Source organism: Somniosus microcephalus, chromosome 3 (assembly GCF_052327205.1).
Source record: "Somniosus microcephalus isolate GS21.2 chromosome 3, FLI_Smic_1.0, whole genome shotgun sequence".
NCBI lineage: Eukaryota > Metazoa > Chordata > Chondrichthyes > Squaliformes > Somniosidae > Somniosus > Somniosus microcephalus.
The window spans coordinates 346,926,468-346,942,712 of record NC_140989.1 but is presented as its reverse complement, the minus strand read 5'-3'; the positions used below and the strand labels follow the sequence as shown (position 1 = coordinate 346,942,712).

At 41.8% G+C, this 16,245-nt stretch overlaps 1 protein-coding gene across 1 annotated transcript in view; it reads left to right on the top strand.

The window, feature by feature from the left end:
- fnbp1l (formin binding protein 1-like) overlaps positions 1-16,245 on the top strand; it is an 85,628-nt gene that overhangs the window by 51,514 nt on the left and 17,869 nt on the right. The window contains exons 8-10 of the mRNA XM_085978232.1: positions 1,114-1,314; positions 6,281-6,376; positions 12,572-12,681. Coding sequence (XP_085834358.1) covers positions 1,114-1,314; positions 6,281-6,376; positions 12,572-12,681 — 407 coding nt within the window. The remainder of the gene's footprint in view (positions 1-1,113; positions 1,315-6,280; positions 6,377-12,571; positions 12,682-16,245) is intronic.

Below are 16,245 nucleotides of genomic sequence, written 5' to 3'. Positions count from 1 at the left end.
GGGGAAACAGTGCGAGAGGACAACAGTTAATTGCACAATAGGTCTAGTGTTGAAAAGCCTGAGCTAGACTGATTTACCCTCCAGGTTGCAGGACAATTTTAAAAACTAGTAGCTTGTACAGTGGGGGTGGGGGGTGAAGAGAAAATCTAGCAGGAAATATAAATGACATAATATGAAATTGCTTTAAAAAAATCTTACACCTGTCAAAGTGCTGTCATTTATAACCTTTTTAAATTGCATGTTGTGACAGATGTGTTTCCTGCCATAGACGGCAGACAGCTGACCGATTTATAGAATCTGACTTTTAAATGAATTTTATCTACATGTGCTGTCACAATGAGATGGGTGGGCTAATTTTTTTTCCAGTTTAGCAATAAATGAACAAAAATAAATTTGCAGACAGGGAATCTTAATCTTAGACATTGAAATGGGATAAAAGTCCATGTTCTATTATATTTAATGAAGAGAAATTATAAAATGAGGCTTTAATCAAAGGCCTGTACCTTCCGATAGTTGATGATAAATGTAGCTTTGTTCTGTCGTGTATAAATTTTAAAAATCTGATCAACTGTAATTTGCACTGAATCTGGATTTTGTGGGTTTTTTTGCTTGTAAATTTTTTTAAAGTTCTGCTGTTGTAAGAAAGAAATACTGAACATGTATGCATTATGCTTTTCCCTAAGGGTCTGATGGTAGCTCCCCCAGTGGGTCAGTTGGTAAAAGCAACGTGCAGCAAACCAGAAGGTTCCAATTTCGATACCCAGTCTGTGTGGAGTTAGCTGACGTCCGCTGTAGGAGTGCCTCAGTGTCCCTGGGGTTTCTGCACCTAATCATTAACCAGTGGGCACTGCAGGGCATATGTGGACGTTGTGAGGGGACCAGGTCAGGATTGGGTTTGGCTTTGATGCCCCCATGGTAGAAAAGGCTGCCCATACTGTCACACACTCACGTGAAGAATGGCCACTTGAGTGTAGTGCCTGTGGAATTGTCTCCCAGCAGGACGCAATACCTTCAGGATTGAAGAAAGTTGGTAAAGAAAGCAAAGATGTGTGTGCTTAATTTGAGCGCTACTTTAATTAGAAAGCTACTTAATTTGAACTTTTATCTTCTTAGGACTCTCTGATAGTGGTAGAATCCTTCAAATCTGGTTTTGACCCTCCTGGAGACTTTCCATTTGAAGACTTCAGCCAGAATATTTATAGGACAGTATCAGACGGCAGTCTGAGTGCTCAAAAACAAGAGATGAGGGGAGACCAGAAGTACACAACAGGAAGAAGCAAAGGAAAGCTGTGGCTTTTTGGCAAGAAGAACAAGGTAAAGTTGTGTTTCCTTTTTTTGCAGCAAGCAGTTTGTATAATTGTAGCACTGTAATCTGTCTGAAACCAAAAACAAAAGTGTTACTACTCCACTATTAAAGGAGGGAGGGATGGAGAAACCAGGTAACTACAAACCTGTCAGTTTAACATCAATTGTGGGGAAGTTACTGGAATCAGTCATCAGAGACAGAATGACCGAGCACTTGGACAAGTATCAGCTGATCAGAGAGAGTCATCATGATATGTGAAGGGTAGGCCATGTCTGACTAATCTAGTTGAATTTTTTGTGGTCACTAGCATGGTGGATAGAGGAGTGTCTGTGGATGTTGTCTATATGGATTTCCAGAAAGCATTTGTTAAGGTTCTGCACAAGAGATTATTAACAAAAATGAGAGCGCACAGAATTTTATTTAATTAATTCTCGGGACGTGGGCATCACTGTCCAGGCCAGCATTTATTGTCCATGCCTAGTTGTCCTTCTTGAACTGCCACAGGCGGTATGATACAACTGAGCGGCTTGCTAAGCCACTTCAGAGGGCAGTTAAGAGTCAACCTCGTTGGTGTGGGACTGGAGTCACATATATGCCAGATCGGGTAAGAATACCAATGAACCAGTTGGATTTTTATGACAATCCAGCAGCTTCATGGTCACTTTTACTGATTTTTTTTTTTTTAATGCGTTTATAGGATGTGGGCATCGCTGGCAAGGCCAGCATTTATTGCCCATCCCTTAAAAAAAAAAAAAAAAAAAAAAAAAAAAAAAACTTTTACTGATGCCAGCTTTTATTTGCAGAATTTTCAAACTGCCATGGCGGGATTTGCATTCACATTCTCTGGATTAGTAGTACAGACCTCCAGTTACTAGTCCAGAAACGCAACCACTACACTACAGTACCCCCTGTTGGAGGTAACCATGTGACATGGGTTGGTAATTGATTAGGAGCTAGGCGACAGAGTAGGGATAAAGGAAACGTTCTCTGATTGGCGAGATGTGACAAGTGGTGGTCCCCAGGAATCTGTACCAGGGCCAAAGCTTTTCATTGTATATATTAATGACTTGGATAAAGGAATAGAGAGTTATATATCCAAGTTTACAGATGACATTAAGTTAGAAGCCAAAGTAATTTGTGTAGATGGGAGCAGGAAGTTACAAAGCACATAGACAGACTAATTGAGTGGGTAAAGCTATGGCAGATGAAGTTCAATGTGGGGAAGTGTGAGGTCACCTACTTTGGATCTGAGAAAGACAAATCAGAGTATGTTCTTAATGGTGAGAGACTAAGAGCTGTGGATGGGCAAAGTGATTTAGGTGCATAAATCACTAAAAGCTAGTGCACAGGTACAAAAAATAAAAAAGGGCCATCTGTAGTACTGCGTTGTTTGGGCACCACAACTCAGGAAAGATATATTGGCCTTGGAGGGTGTACAATGCAGATTCACCAGTATGATACAGGAAACTTTGTGATATCCGGCACCGACGGGACCGAGCTGTTGCCGATCTATCAAAACTGCCGGACATACAAAGTTAATGTTGAAGCATACGGAGGTTTTCATCTCCGTATCTGACAACAAACACTGTTGCTTAGCAACAGCTTCTAAACAGTCGGCTGCAGCTGCAAGCGTCTCTAGCTGAAGCTGTTGCTATAGCTACAGACCTTGCAGTGCCTGACTGGGGGAAAAAAAAGCAACGAGAACTAAAAAACACTTATAGAAAACGGCTCCTGATTTTTGCCGTTAGATCGAGTATTCCGGACATATAACCGCCAGAGAAACCAAAGTTTCCTGTACCAAGGCTTAAAGGGTTAAATTATGAGGACGGTTTGAATAAACTTGGTTTGTAGAAGGTTGAGTGGTGATCTAATTGAAGTGTTTAAAATGATAAAGGGATTCGATGGGATAGATACTGAGAAATGGTTTCCTCTGGTGGAGGAACCCAGAACATTAGGGCTAGGCCATTTAGGAGTGAAATCAGGAAGCACTTTTTCCACACACAGGGTAGTGGAAATCTAGAACTCTTCCCCAAAAAGCTGTGGATGCTGGGTTAATTGAGATTTTCAAGACCAAAGTTGGTAGATTTTTGCTGGGTAGGGGTATCAAGGGATATGGAGCAAAGGTGGGCAAATGGAGTTGAGGTACAGATCGGCCATGATCTAATTGGTGGAAGAGACTTGCGGGGCTATTGTGTTCCGATGTTCTTTGTAGTTCCCTAAAGTACAAACTTTCAATAGATTATGGTGTAATATTGTTTAGTAAATGAGAACATTTCACATTGAACAATAATAAAAGTAATTCTGATCAATAAAATATTTTGTTTTGTATAGATTTAAGTGATGCATAATTCCTGCTATTGATAATTTACTGTTCCCTTCCTGACTCCCATGTTATCTGATATTGTTAATTTGCTCTCCTCGGGTACTGCTCCCCTCTCCTTCAAATCTGCCGTCATCATCACTCTCCTCAAGAAAAACTAACCCTTGACCTCTCCGTACTTGCAAACTACCGTCCCATCTCCAACCTCCCTTTCCCCTCCAAAGTTATTGAACGTGTTGTCGCCTCCCAAATCCATGCCTATCTTTTCCGGGACTTCACGTTTGAATCCCTTCGATCAGGTTTCTGCCCCTGCCACAGTGCCGAAACGGCTCTTATCAAAGTCACAAATAACATCCTATGTGACTGTGACCGTGGTAAACTATCCCTCCTCGTCCTTCTGGACCTGCCTGCAGCCTTTGACACGGTTGACCACACCAACCTCCTCCAACGCCTCTCCACTGCCGTCCAGCTGGGAGGGACTGCACTCGCCTGGTTCCATTCTTATCTATCTAATCGTAGCCAGAGAATCGCCTGCAATGGCTTCTCTTCCCGCTCTCGCACCGTTACCTCTGGGGTTGCCCAAGGATCTATCCTTGGCCCCCTCCTATGTCTCATCCACATGCTGCCCCTCAGCGACATCATCCAAAAACACAGCGTTGGTTTCCACATGTATGCTAACGACACCCAGCTCTACCTCATCACTACCTCTCTCGACCCCTCTACTGTCTCTAAATTGTCAGACTGCTTGCCCGATATCCAGTACTGGATGAGCAGAAATTTCCTCCAATTAAATATTGGGAGGACCGAAGCCATTGTCTTCGGACCCCGTCACAGACTCCGTTCTCTAGCCACCAACTCCATCCCTCTCCCTGGCAACTGTCTGAGGCTGAACCAGACTGTTCGCAACCTTGGTGTCATATTTGACCCTGAGATGAGCTTCCTACCATATATCTGCGCCATCACTAAGACCGCCTATTTCCATCTCCGGAACATCGCCTGACTCTGCCCCTGCCTCAGCTTATCTGCTGTTGAAACCCTCATCCATGCCTTTGTTACCTCTAGATTTGACTTTTTCAATGCACTCCTGGCCAGCCTCCCATGTTCTACCCTTCGTAAACTTGAGATCATCCAAAACTCTGCTGCCCATGTCCTACCCTCACCAAGTCCCGTTCACCCATCACCCCTGTGCTCGCTGACCTACATTGGCTCCTGATTTAAGCAATGCCTCAATTTTAAAATTCGCATCCTTGTTTTCAAATCCCTTCATGGCCTCGTCCCTCCCTAGCTCTGTAATCTCCTTCAGCCCCACAACCCTCCGAGATATCTGTGCTCTTCCAATTCTGGCCTCTTGAGCAACCCCGATTTTAATCGCTGCACCATTGGTGACCGTGCCTTTAGCTGCCAAGTCGCAAAGCCCTGATATTCCGTCCCTAAACCTTTCCGCCTCTCTTTCCTCCTTTAAGACGCACCTTAAAGCCTACTTCTTCATCTGCCCTAATATCTATGTGGCTCGGTGTCAGATGTTGTTTTGTAACGCTCCTGTGAAGTGCCTTGGGACGTTTTACTACATTAAAGGCACTATATAAACACAAGTTGTTGTTCTTGCACTCAGTTACTTTTTTGCTAAAACTAATGACAATTTCACCCCCAGAGTGGATTGATTTTTATCTATATTTTACTAAAGTTTTTTTCTTTTTAACAGTAGATAATCATATCAGTTTGAGCTTCGACCTGTTTGTAGTTTCACTTGTGATGTTACAACATGTATTGTTTCTATCTGTGTGCTGACATACATGATATAGCATAAATGCCAGTGTGTTACCATGTGTAGGCTGATTGCTTCATGAGATCGGGACATGTGCACAAAGTAAAGCTAGTTTCCCCCTTTTAGATTCAGTAGCCCATGACACTTCTATGCTCTGTTGATATTTCCTTTTATTTGATTTAAAAAGTATGTGCTAGTAAAATTTGGAAAAATGGGAGTCCTGTTCTACATTTGCTTTCTATTTTTATTGTCACTTTAGGTCAATAACCAGGGGGCAGAGATTTAAAGTAATTGGCAGAAGGATTAGAGGGGAGTTGAGAACTTTATTGACCCAGAGGCTGGTGGGTGTCTGGAGCTCACTGCCTGACAGGTTGCTAGAGGCAGAAACCCTCATTGCACTTAAGAAGTACTTGAATATGCACTTGAAGTGCCGTAACCTGCAGGGCTACGGGCCAAGAGCTGGAAAGTGGGACTAGACTGGATAGCACTTCTGCAGCTGGCACAGACACGATGGGCCAAATGGCCTCCTTATGTGCCATATAAATTTCTATGATTCTATGCACATCCCACTTCAGTTGACCACTGATAACAAATCATAAAGCTAAGTATAGATGAGGGACACCATTCAGCCCATGTGGTTTATCCTTTCATAGAAACCTACGATCCTCTGGCACATGTTATTGCACATAACTTCTGAGCAAAACGCCTAACTCAATACAATTAATGTGAGCACCTAGAACCATTTCTCTTGGCTCTTGTGCCTCTTGTCTTCATTTCTTTTGTTAAGTGTGTAGTTCATTTTTTATGTTTTTTGTTTTTATGTTAGCTGCCATTCCCTCACCTCTCCCCCACCAGTTCTTGCTCATCCTCTGTTCCTTATGGGCCCCAGTCTCCCAGGTTTTCCAGGGATCCACTGTCTTACTGTATGAATGAGCTAAAGACAGTGAAACCCAGAATTCCTTCTTTCAAGGATTTCAAAAGGGGGGTAAGTTGGTTTATTTTGAACATAAAGTTTGCAGCTGTTTGGATTGCAGCATGTGGCTGATAGATGTGCAGGTTTCAACAAGGGCTTCCATGGTTAGTTCAACAGGTAAATAAAAAATGGTATGGCCATAATCATTAGTGGTCAACATTTACCCACCAGCTGCTCTGCCACATTTAGATGTTGCTCCTCCAAAAAAAAAAGGTCCTTGGAACTATGTTAGGGTTATGACCTTTTAGCCTCAAATTACAACTACTTATATTTGCATCATTTGCTTTTATAATGGACACGTGCAGTGAAATGCTAGTAACTGTTCAGATTTCACTGCTAACCATAAAAGCCCTATTTTATTTATGACTCGTTGGTTTCAAATGTAAAAGCGAGTTAAGTGTGATTCTACTGTGATTTTGTTTTGTGCATCTTTGTATTTTATGAAATAATAATGAAGTTGCATGATTTGTGCAGAGGGCATTTACTACTAGAATGGTTCACAATATGCTTTCCTGAGTACAGAACATAGATGGAGAATAAAACAATATATAACACACAGGCATTTGCATTATTTCATTTGCTGGTAATTTAGATGTAACATGCCTTACCCCATACCTCTCAACTTGTGCTATGAATGGTAGCAGAAGTTTTTTGACTGTCATATTTTCCTGTTCTGCTCATGTGCTGTAAAGCATTAGCACCAAACTCGCCAAAATTCATATTGGCTCAATATCTTGCTGTGGCCTTCACCTGATGGGTTACGGCAGCTCAAAAAGAGTGACAGATAAGTGTTTCTTTTTCTCTTTTTGTATGTGTACTCCATCTCTGTAGCAATCTAGAGGGATGTGTATGTCTGATCATCCCAGGTAAGGAATCCTTTGTTATCAGAGATAGACAAAGAAATCATTTTTTTATGTCAAGGTAATATTCCTATTACATAGTATTTACAGCACAGAAACAGGCCATTTGGTCCAACAGGTCCATGCCAGTTCCTGTTATGTTTTCCTGGTTGATATTACAACTGTGAAACATGAGTCAAAGTGACCTCTGTATTTAGTGCTTTTTATTGTGATAGTTACTGTCCAACAGCTGCCTTCACTGAAGCTATATTTAAAAGGACAGAAGAACTGTTTTACTTGCTGTATGTGACTACATGGTAAGAGGCTGTGTATTGAAAGCTTGCATGTGGTTTTAAAATGTGCAGTGCTGAATTTTGTGGCATTTAAAGTTGCAGCATCCCTTTCTAAGTGATCCAATGTAGACAATATTTCAACCTCTAAACAGTAACATGTATGTGTATCAGTGATTTGAGGATCGGTATTTGAATTGAAGTACAAGTCTTTTTCTTCATCTGGCCTGTTCTTAATTTGGTACATGTAAATAAAGAAAGTACTTGCATTTCTATAGCACCTTTCATGACCTCACTATGTCCCAAAGAGTTTCGCAGCCAGTGAAGTACTTTTGAAGTGTTGTAATGTAGGAAACATTAATTTGCGTGCAGCAAGGTCCCACAAACAGCAATGTGATAATGACAAGATAATCTGCTTTAGTGATGTTGGCTGAACGCTAGACAGTGGCCAGGACCCCGCTCTTGTTCGAAATAGTGCCTTGGGATCTTTTACGTCCACCTCGGCAGATGTGGGCCTCTGTTTAACATCTCATCCGAAAGACGGCACCTCCGAAAGTACATGACTCCCTGAGAACTGCGCTGGAGTGTCTACCTAGATTTTGGTCTCTGGAGTGGGACTCGCAACCTTCTGATTCCGAGGCGTGAGTGCTACCAACTGAAGCCACAGCTATTGCTGTTTCATAATATTGTAGATATTGAAGAATATTTTTGAAAGTGTTCAGAAGATGCAAAAACCAGAGATTTAAATTTTTTAAATATAGCGGCCTAGAGTTTCCGCTAGTTAACGCGATTTGCCTGAAATCAGCCAAACCAGCGTAAAAGATCTCGGAATTTTAAGCACAAGTTACGTTGAGAGTAAATCAAGTTTCCGTGATCTTTAACACAGGTTTAAAAAACATTGTGCTGGAATCTGGCCGCGCCCCCAGATCAAAACATTGGGCATGGCGAGTTTCTGCTGATTGTGCCCATTTGCGACTGTTCAAGGTGGCTCTTCAAATTGGCGTTTTTAGACGCAAAGGCTCAGAAACTGAATAGTGTACACCACTCAAACTAGTAAATGGTTCGGTCGTCTTTTTTAAAGTAATTTTCTATGATTTAAAATCAGGTTAGTCACAGGTGGGGGACTAGACACTCTTAAAAATGCTTATTTTTTTGATAAACCTATTATCCGCTGTATTAATAAAACTGGTTACCACTCTTAAATACATCAATGAATATTAATGCAAGGGAGGGGGGGGGGAGAAGGCTGGTCCATGGAAGATTTTACATTTGTGATTATGCAAATGAGTTTGAGCGGAAACTTCAACCATGCCTTCACTTCAGAAAACCAGCGCAATTTGTGCCCAGATTGCCAATTGCGCCCAAAGCGGAAACTCTACCCCAGCCACTGTTGGCTTAAAATGTTAATTAATTGGTTAATCTGAAGCCAGCTTGTTTTGTAAAAGTATCAATTTTACTGAGCTACTCTCAAAGTTGAAAGTCCGCATTCAGTGAACGCTGTATTTGTTTCCATTACAGTCAAGTTAAAGATGGCCTGCAATTCAAGCCGGAACCCTGTTATAAAGTAAATATATTTAGCTTGGAAGATTGATTTTGGCTGGAATTGAATTTATTTTTAAAATGGGAGGGAAATGAAAAGATCTGTCCGTGTTAACTTTTCATGTAAAGTGACAGTGAATCTCTTTACTCTCTTATTACCACTTTTTTATCCTCCCATCCTCTACTGAAGGATGGGTACAGTTTGGTAGATATCCTCTGGTTCCTTTTTATAAAAATAAAAAATCAATCTCAGGATGTCGGTGTCGCTGGCAAGGTCGGCATTTATTGCCCATCCTTAGTTACCCTGAGAAGGTGGTGGTGGGCCGCTGCCTTGAACCACTGCAGTCCAAGTAGTGAAGGGGATCCCACACTGCTGTTGGCTGGTGAGTTCCAGGAATTTGACCCAGCAACGATGAAGGAATATAGCCAAGTCAGGAAGGGAGCTTGGCATTGATTGTGTTCCCATGCACCTGCTGCCCTTGTCCTTTTGGGTGATGAAAGTTGAGAGTTTAAGAGATGCTGCTGAAGAAGTCTTGGTGAGTTGCTGCAATGTATCCTGTGGATAGTACACGCTGCAGCTACAGTAAGCCAGTGGTGGATGTTTAAGCTAGTGGATGAGGTGCCAATCAAACAGACTACATTGTTCTGGATGGTGTTGAGTTTCTTGTGTTGTTGCACTTGCACCCATCCAGGCAAGTGGAGAGTATTCCATCACACTCCTGACTTGTGCCTTGTAGGTGGAGAGGCTTTGTTGAGTCAGGAGGCGAGGTACATGCCACAGAATACCCAGCCTCTGACCTGCCATGGCATTTATGTGGCTATTTCAGTTGAGTTTCTGGTCAGTGGAGAGCCCCAGGATGGTGGGGGACGTTGACTGTGATGGTAATGCCATTGAATGTCATGGGAATGTGGTTAGGCGCTCTCTTGTTGTAGATGGTCATTGTCTGGCACTTGTGTGGCGCAAATGCCACTTGCCGCTCACCAAGCCTGGATGTTGCCCAGGTCTTGCTACATTTGGCCATGAACTGCTTAATTATCTGAGGAATTGGGAATGGAACTAAACATTGCATCGTCACTCAACAGCCCCAGTTCTGACCTTGTGACGAGGGAAGGTCATTGATGATGCAGCTGAAGATAGTTGGGCTTGGGACACTGCCCTGAGGAACTGCTACAGCGATATCCTACAGCTGAGATAATTGGCCTCCAACAACTCCAACCATCTTCTTTTGCACATGGTATGACTCCAACCACTGGAGAGTTTTCCCCCCCGATTCCCAACTGGACATTATTTGTGTCTGAGACCGAGTGTCAATTACAGAGTGGGTAGGCCTCTACAGATCAACCCCGTCACCCAGCAGCACCCACATGTGTGAACTTTCAACAGTCTTGATAGCTGTGATTAAGGCAGGAACCCTGATTTATTTTCTGCTCCCTAATCCAGGGAAACCGAGGCCCCGCCTTGATCATTATCCTGGCTGAGATCAGTCACAAAACTGGGGGTCGAATGCGGGATCTTCTGGCTCTGTATAAAAGTACAGCCAACTTGCTTTCATTAAAAATTTGATGCAGTATATTGTGGAGAAACTGGAGTGTTCAAGTCACATAGGGATGCAGCAGCTTAAATGCATTTGATGCTGTTTATACGCCTGTGCAGTACTATAGTTGGTGTAAGTGTAGAACATTTGTAATGATTCCTTTCTCTTTTCATATGAACTGTGAAGCTTTCAATAAAGCTGGTAAGCGTCACTTTGAACCAAAGATTTCTCTTTTAACATCTGTTATTTTTGTGGAAGTGTTTATGGTTGAAGTGTCTTTTAAGCAAGTTAAGCTTGATTGAATTGTTTTTCATATCTATTTTTAAGCAATTTTGGGTGAAGCTTATACCTGAAACGTACATGCTCAATTGTTAATTTTACATCAATTGCTGGAAGTCTATTTGTAGAATTGTTTTGCTTTCCTTCCTTTAACAACTTAATGGTGTAAATTTTCAGCTTGCCGCCCAGGCAGTGGAAGTGAAAATTGGGCAGTTTCTACAATGGGCGGCCGATCTGTAATGGCAGTTTTATGGCCGGGCAGCAAGTTGAAAATTTACCCCAAAGTGTTCTCCGACCCCATCCCCATCCCAAGCATGTTGAAAAGGTCTGATGCATTTTTTGGATGTTGCTTTATTATTGGGCTAATGCACAGTATGTGCGTATGTTTAAAAACACCGTCCTTTAAAATGCATTTTCATTCTTTCCCCTTTTTCTCACCCCACCCCCATCGTCCATCACCAACATCACTTATTATCATTGAACCCCTAATGGCAGTGAATCTAAGCTTTGGTACTTTTCCTGGTCTCCTTCGCTGCTGCTCCATGGTCACTTGACAGAAATTTGAGTAGGGCATAATGGATGCTGTCATTTCTGTCTTCACTCTCTTACCCCCTTCCTTCAGGATAAAAAAAAAAACTTCCTGCATGTGAGATGACATCTAGCACCCTGGCCAAGAACTGTAGGAAACCTCGAATGAAAGTAAGCCAATGCAAATGACAGCTGCAGGACTCAAACCCATGACATTCTGATTGGGAGTCAAGTCTGTTGTCCCAGCTGCATATGAAGTAGTAGTCTGGAAAACATCTGCATAGCTCACAAAATGTTCTGTTTCACTGTTCCAATTAAAAATGTGTGTGTGGATTTTGTGTTATTGGCCAAAAAGACTTTTGTCCTTTCTAGCCCCCCTACCTTACAGAACTGCAACTAAAGTAGTCAGACTTGCACTTTGTCTTCAGCTTACCTCTTGTCTCTTTCTATCCCTTCCCACTCTGTGCTGCATCAACATTCTCAACAGTTTTTGAGTACACTTGAAAGATGCATCAATAATCTGTGTGTATCGACATATTACTGCTAATTATTGGGATCAACGCATACAACATATGCTTTTTGCTTTTCTCTAACATATTCTACAATACTTCTACACAACAGTTTATTGATGGGTTACAATGCAATACTGCTATGACCAAATGAATGGATATGTGGACATGATACACCTGCGTCTTAAGGCAAAACCAAGTATTTATTTTAAAAAGGTGACCTTAATGGGGAGAGCAACCTTTGAAAGACCTGCAGTACTGCCCAAGAATCATCATGTCTATAAAGCAGTAGTGATTGCATTGAAACATTTTGGAGATGTACGAGTGCCATAATAAATGTTGCCTTTGAACTGGATGTCTTGTGTGTTCTATTTTTTAATTAGAACATGTGATTTGTTGTGGCAAGCGATCTATTAGCACATTTTCATTACCTACAGAGCTTTTAGGTAAAATCGTGGTACTCTAGCAACAATTCTCACTACACGTGGTTAAGTGTAGAAACTTGCAGGATTTGTCATGGCATGTTGTGCTGCACCAAATCACTTGCCCTAAGAATCATATGTTAATCTGTAACATTTAAGCTTTGCATTGGATGTCACTGCTTCTGTATTTATACAAGGCAATTCAGCGCCAAGGTACGGAATCAATGTTAAGCACACAGTAACCATTGGTTCAATCTTTGTTTCAGGGATCTGCGTCAGAAGACTTTAGTCACCTGCCACCAGAACAGAGGCGCAAGAAACTGCAACAAAAGATTGATGAACTTAACAAGGAATTGCAGAAAGAAATGGACCAAAGGTCTGAGGCTCACTATGTTGTACTTTTCTGGGAGGTGTCAGTGTAATGAAAATTGTAAATCACATGTATAATTCTGAATGATTGAATCTGATTCTAAACAATGAACACCACATCCAGACAAACCATGAACAAAACAGTCAGTGCAGTATTAATGAGGTTAAATGGTAGTTTAAACACCTTATTTTGAGCTGCAACAATTAATGCCAGAATATGAAGCTGTAGATGTCGTCGTCTTCTTAGGCAGTCCCTCGGAACCGAGGATGACTTGCTTCCTCATTAAAAATGAGTTCTCAGGTGTCTGATGAGTCCAATCCGGGACCTACAGTCTCTGTCACAGGTGGGGCAGACGGTGTTTGAAGGGGCCGGTGGGTGGGGTGCTTGGGTTGACTTGCGCTTGGCTTTCGCTTGCTCCCGGCGAAGAGACTCGGTGTTCGGCGTCTTCCCGGATGCTTCTCCTCCACTTTGTGCGGTATTGTGCCAGGGATTCCCAGGTGTCGACATTACAAACAACTGACCAGTTTACTTTTAAGTTTAAAAACAGTCCAAAAGTGGCTTTGCATGTTTCTGACTCTTCGCAAGACAAGCTAAAGTGGCAGGAGAACCGCAATGTTTTTTGTTCTTTAAGAATATATGAAGTAAACAAAAGATTGACATTATTTTAGGATGTGATTGGTAAAAGGAGTAATTTTACTTTTTAAAATTAGTTTTAAAAGTGAATTAACTTTATTTTATAATCTGAGTTCACGCGCTTAAATAGAGCATACAAACTTCCATGATGGCTTAACAGGGACCAATGGGAGGACGTGCAAGGAGTGGTTGTTTGTTTGCAGGGCTTCTTTGTGTCAGTGGCATTGGTGGGCGGGAAGAATGTCCGTTGCGTGTGCTTCTGACATTGTTCCACTGGTGAAACCTAAGTGAACCTTTCATTAATAAGATCTGCGGTTAAAGGAGGCAACAATTCGATAATATAAGAAATAGGTGACCGTGGTCATCCAGAGCAGGATAAAACTGCCGGATAGAGCAAAAAGTAAAAGGATGGACCTTCTGCAATTCCTCATCTCCGGGTCCTTGACTTTCTCAACATTGCTGCAGTCTCGGAGGCTCCTCCTGGCCCGACTGGCCACTAAAATGCGTCTGACGGTGAGAGCGTTAAACAATAAAATCAAACAGAATGCAAGCAATGGGGTCAGCAGCTGTTCAGTCCAAGAAAATGCTCTCCATGAGGGTAGAGTATAGAAGTTTGACGATACAAGGCAACCCTGCCGTATATTGTTAAGTGTCACATAATGAACATAAACATAACACAACGGTCACGAACTGATGGTTAAAAACTTGAGTCATTTTCTGCTTTTGTGGTGGTGGCGCAGAGCAGTGCATTCTGGGAGCACACCAGAACATTGGCAGGGCTGCATAAGGATTATGTGATCCTCGAAGCCCGATATTCCAATATGTGCTTGTGGTGTGCATTGTAAGAGCACTGCCTAATGCAGAACTAGGCCATATTGTCCACAGTGTCTCCCATTTGCTCCTTGGTGTGTGCTGGGTTCGGTGGTGTCCACTGGGGCAGCAATTAGGGTGCTACAGTCGGACTCAGTGCCTCTGGACTAGAGAGACTAACAGCAGCCAAGATTTCTGCTTCTGATGGCTATTTAGTGATCCCTGCTGAAAAATGAGTGAATGCCAGTTGAAGACTGGATTAGGTTCAGCGGTGATGACCCGTGTGGTTAAATAGCCAGCCCGTAGAGACTCGCATGAAAAATGACCACCCTAGTAAGGTACGAGCCGACTGCTGGTGCCTGTGGGACTGTAGCCTAGCAAAAGTCCTCTGTCGGGAGAGAAAATTGGCAGGAAAAGTTTAGAATTTACTTATGGGCTATTTAGAATTTACTAACTAGGGAATTCAATGGGTTGAGTTCATAATTGAAGAGACCATCCATATCTGTGGAAGGAGTGGGCTTGATTGACCGTATTGCCTTTTTTTATTCCATTATATAATTGTTCTTTATAATGAGAATTAACTCAAGAAATTACACACAGAATTGGTACAGCATCAACCTCCAGCATAGCTGAACAACATTTTTTTAAATTTATTCGTTCACGGGATGTGGGTGTCACTGGCAAGGTGTCATTTATTGCCCATCCCTAATTGCCCTCGAGAAGGTGGCGGTAAGCCGCCGCCTTGAACTGCTACAGTCCTTGTGGTGAAAGTACTCCCATAGTGCTGGCATAATAGAGGATACTGCAAAATGACCTGCCTTCTTAGTTATTAGGCATTACTGAATGAACCCAAGTGTAATTAGAGATGCCAGTTTGGCAGAGCTGTTTTGGCCTTTACTTGTAGCTCCTGGGAAGTAGATTACATTGCGAGAGTGACCCATGTGTGTGGAGTAGAACAAATGTCAAAAAGGCAGATTATTCACAAGAGGAATAGTAGTCCAAGTGCTCTTACAAGGAGGTAGTAGTTCATGCAGCAGTAAATGACATAGGGAGAAATAAAATCAGTGTTTTGCAGAAAAGGCGAGTAATTCAGATTTAGGTACAACTCAACTGAAAATTAGACTAAAGGAGGAAACAAAAACTGAGTGAGCTGTTAGAATGCTAGGAAATGAGGGATGTAGAAAATACTAGCTTAATTTTTAACCAATTGAAAATTCAATTTGCCTTTGTAATTTTGGAATTTTTGTCCATTCACTTCCTACAGCTAAATCAAGCAATGCTTCTTTCCTTGTTGGACTAGAAACATACTGCTCTAGGAGGCAGTCCTGATGTATTCTATAAATCGTTCCCTACTTTGACCACATGCATTATCTTTATTCCGATCTATCTTGGGATATTTTAAATCACCCAGTATTATTGCCCTGTTCTTAACCTACGTCTCAGAAATGTCTGCAGATCTCGCTTTCAATTAGATCCCTCCACCGGCGTCCTGTAATGCACACCAAGAATTGTACCATTTCCCTTCCTATTTCGTAACTGTAACCACATGGATTCTGTCTTAACACAAGCCCTTAGGACATCCTTACATTCTAGTGTTATGATATAATCCTTCATTAATACTGCCATCACAACAATTTTTTTACTTTCGTATCTCACCTGTAAATGTTAGAACTGGAATATTAAGTTCTTGGTCCTCTCCAAACTTAAACCATGTTTCCTTTATAGCTACTGTATTATTGCCCTGCATAGTTATTAATGCTTATAATGCTTGTTTTGTTTCAAATGCTTTGTGCATTCATATACGTACCACTCAATCCTCACTCCATTTTTTTGGAATTTTGATCCTTATTCTTTTGGTTTTCTCATTTAATTTTTTGATATCCTTTGTGCCTTCTATAATTTTTTTTACCTACCTCCATAGCCTCTTTCCTGCCCCTTCTCCCCAATAGTATTTTCTCACTATTTCAGTTTCTATCTTCTGTTTCTATCCCAATAGCCGTATTAATCCTGCTCTCCGTCTCTAGTCTCAAACCTAGATTTTCCCCATCCCCGCCATGTTAGTTTAAATTCTCTCCCAATGCTGTATTTATATTGTCCACAAGGACACTGGTGTTTTGTTTCAAGTGA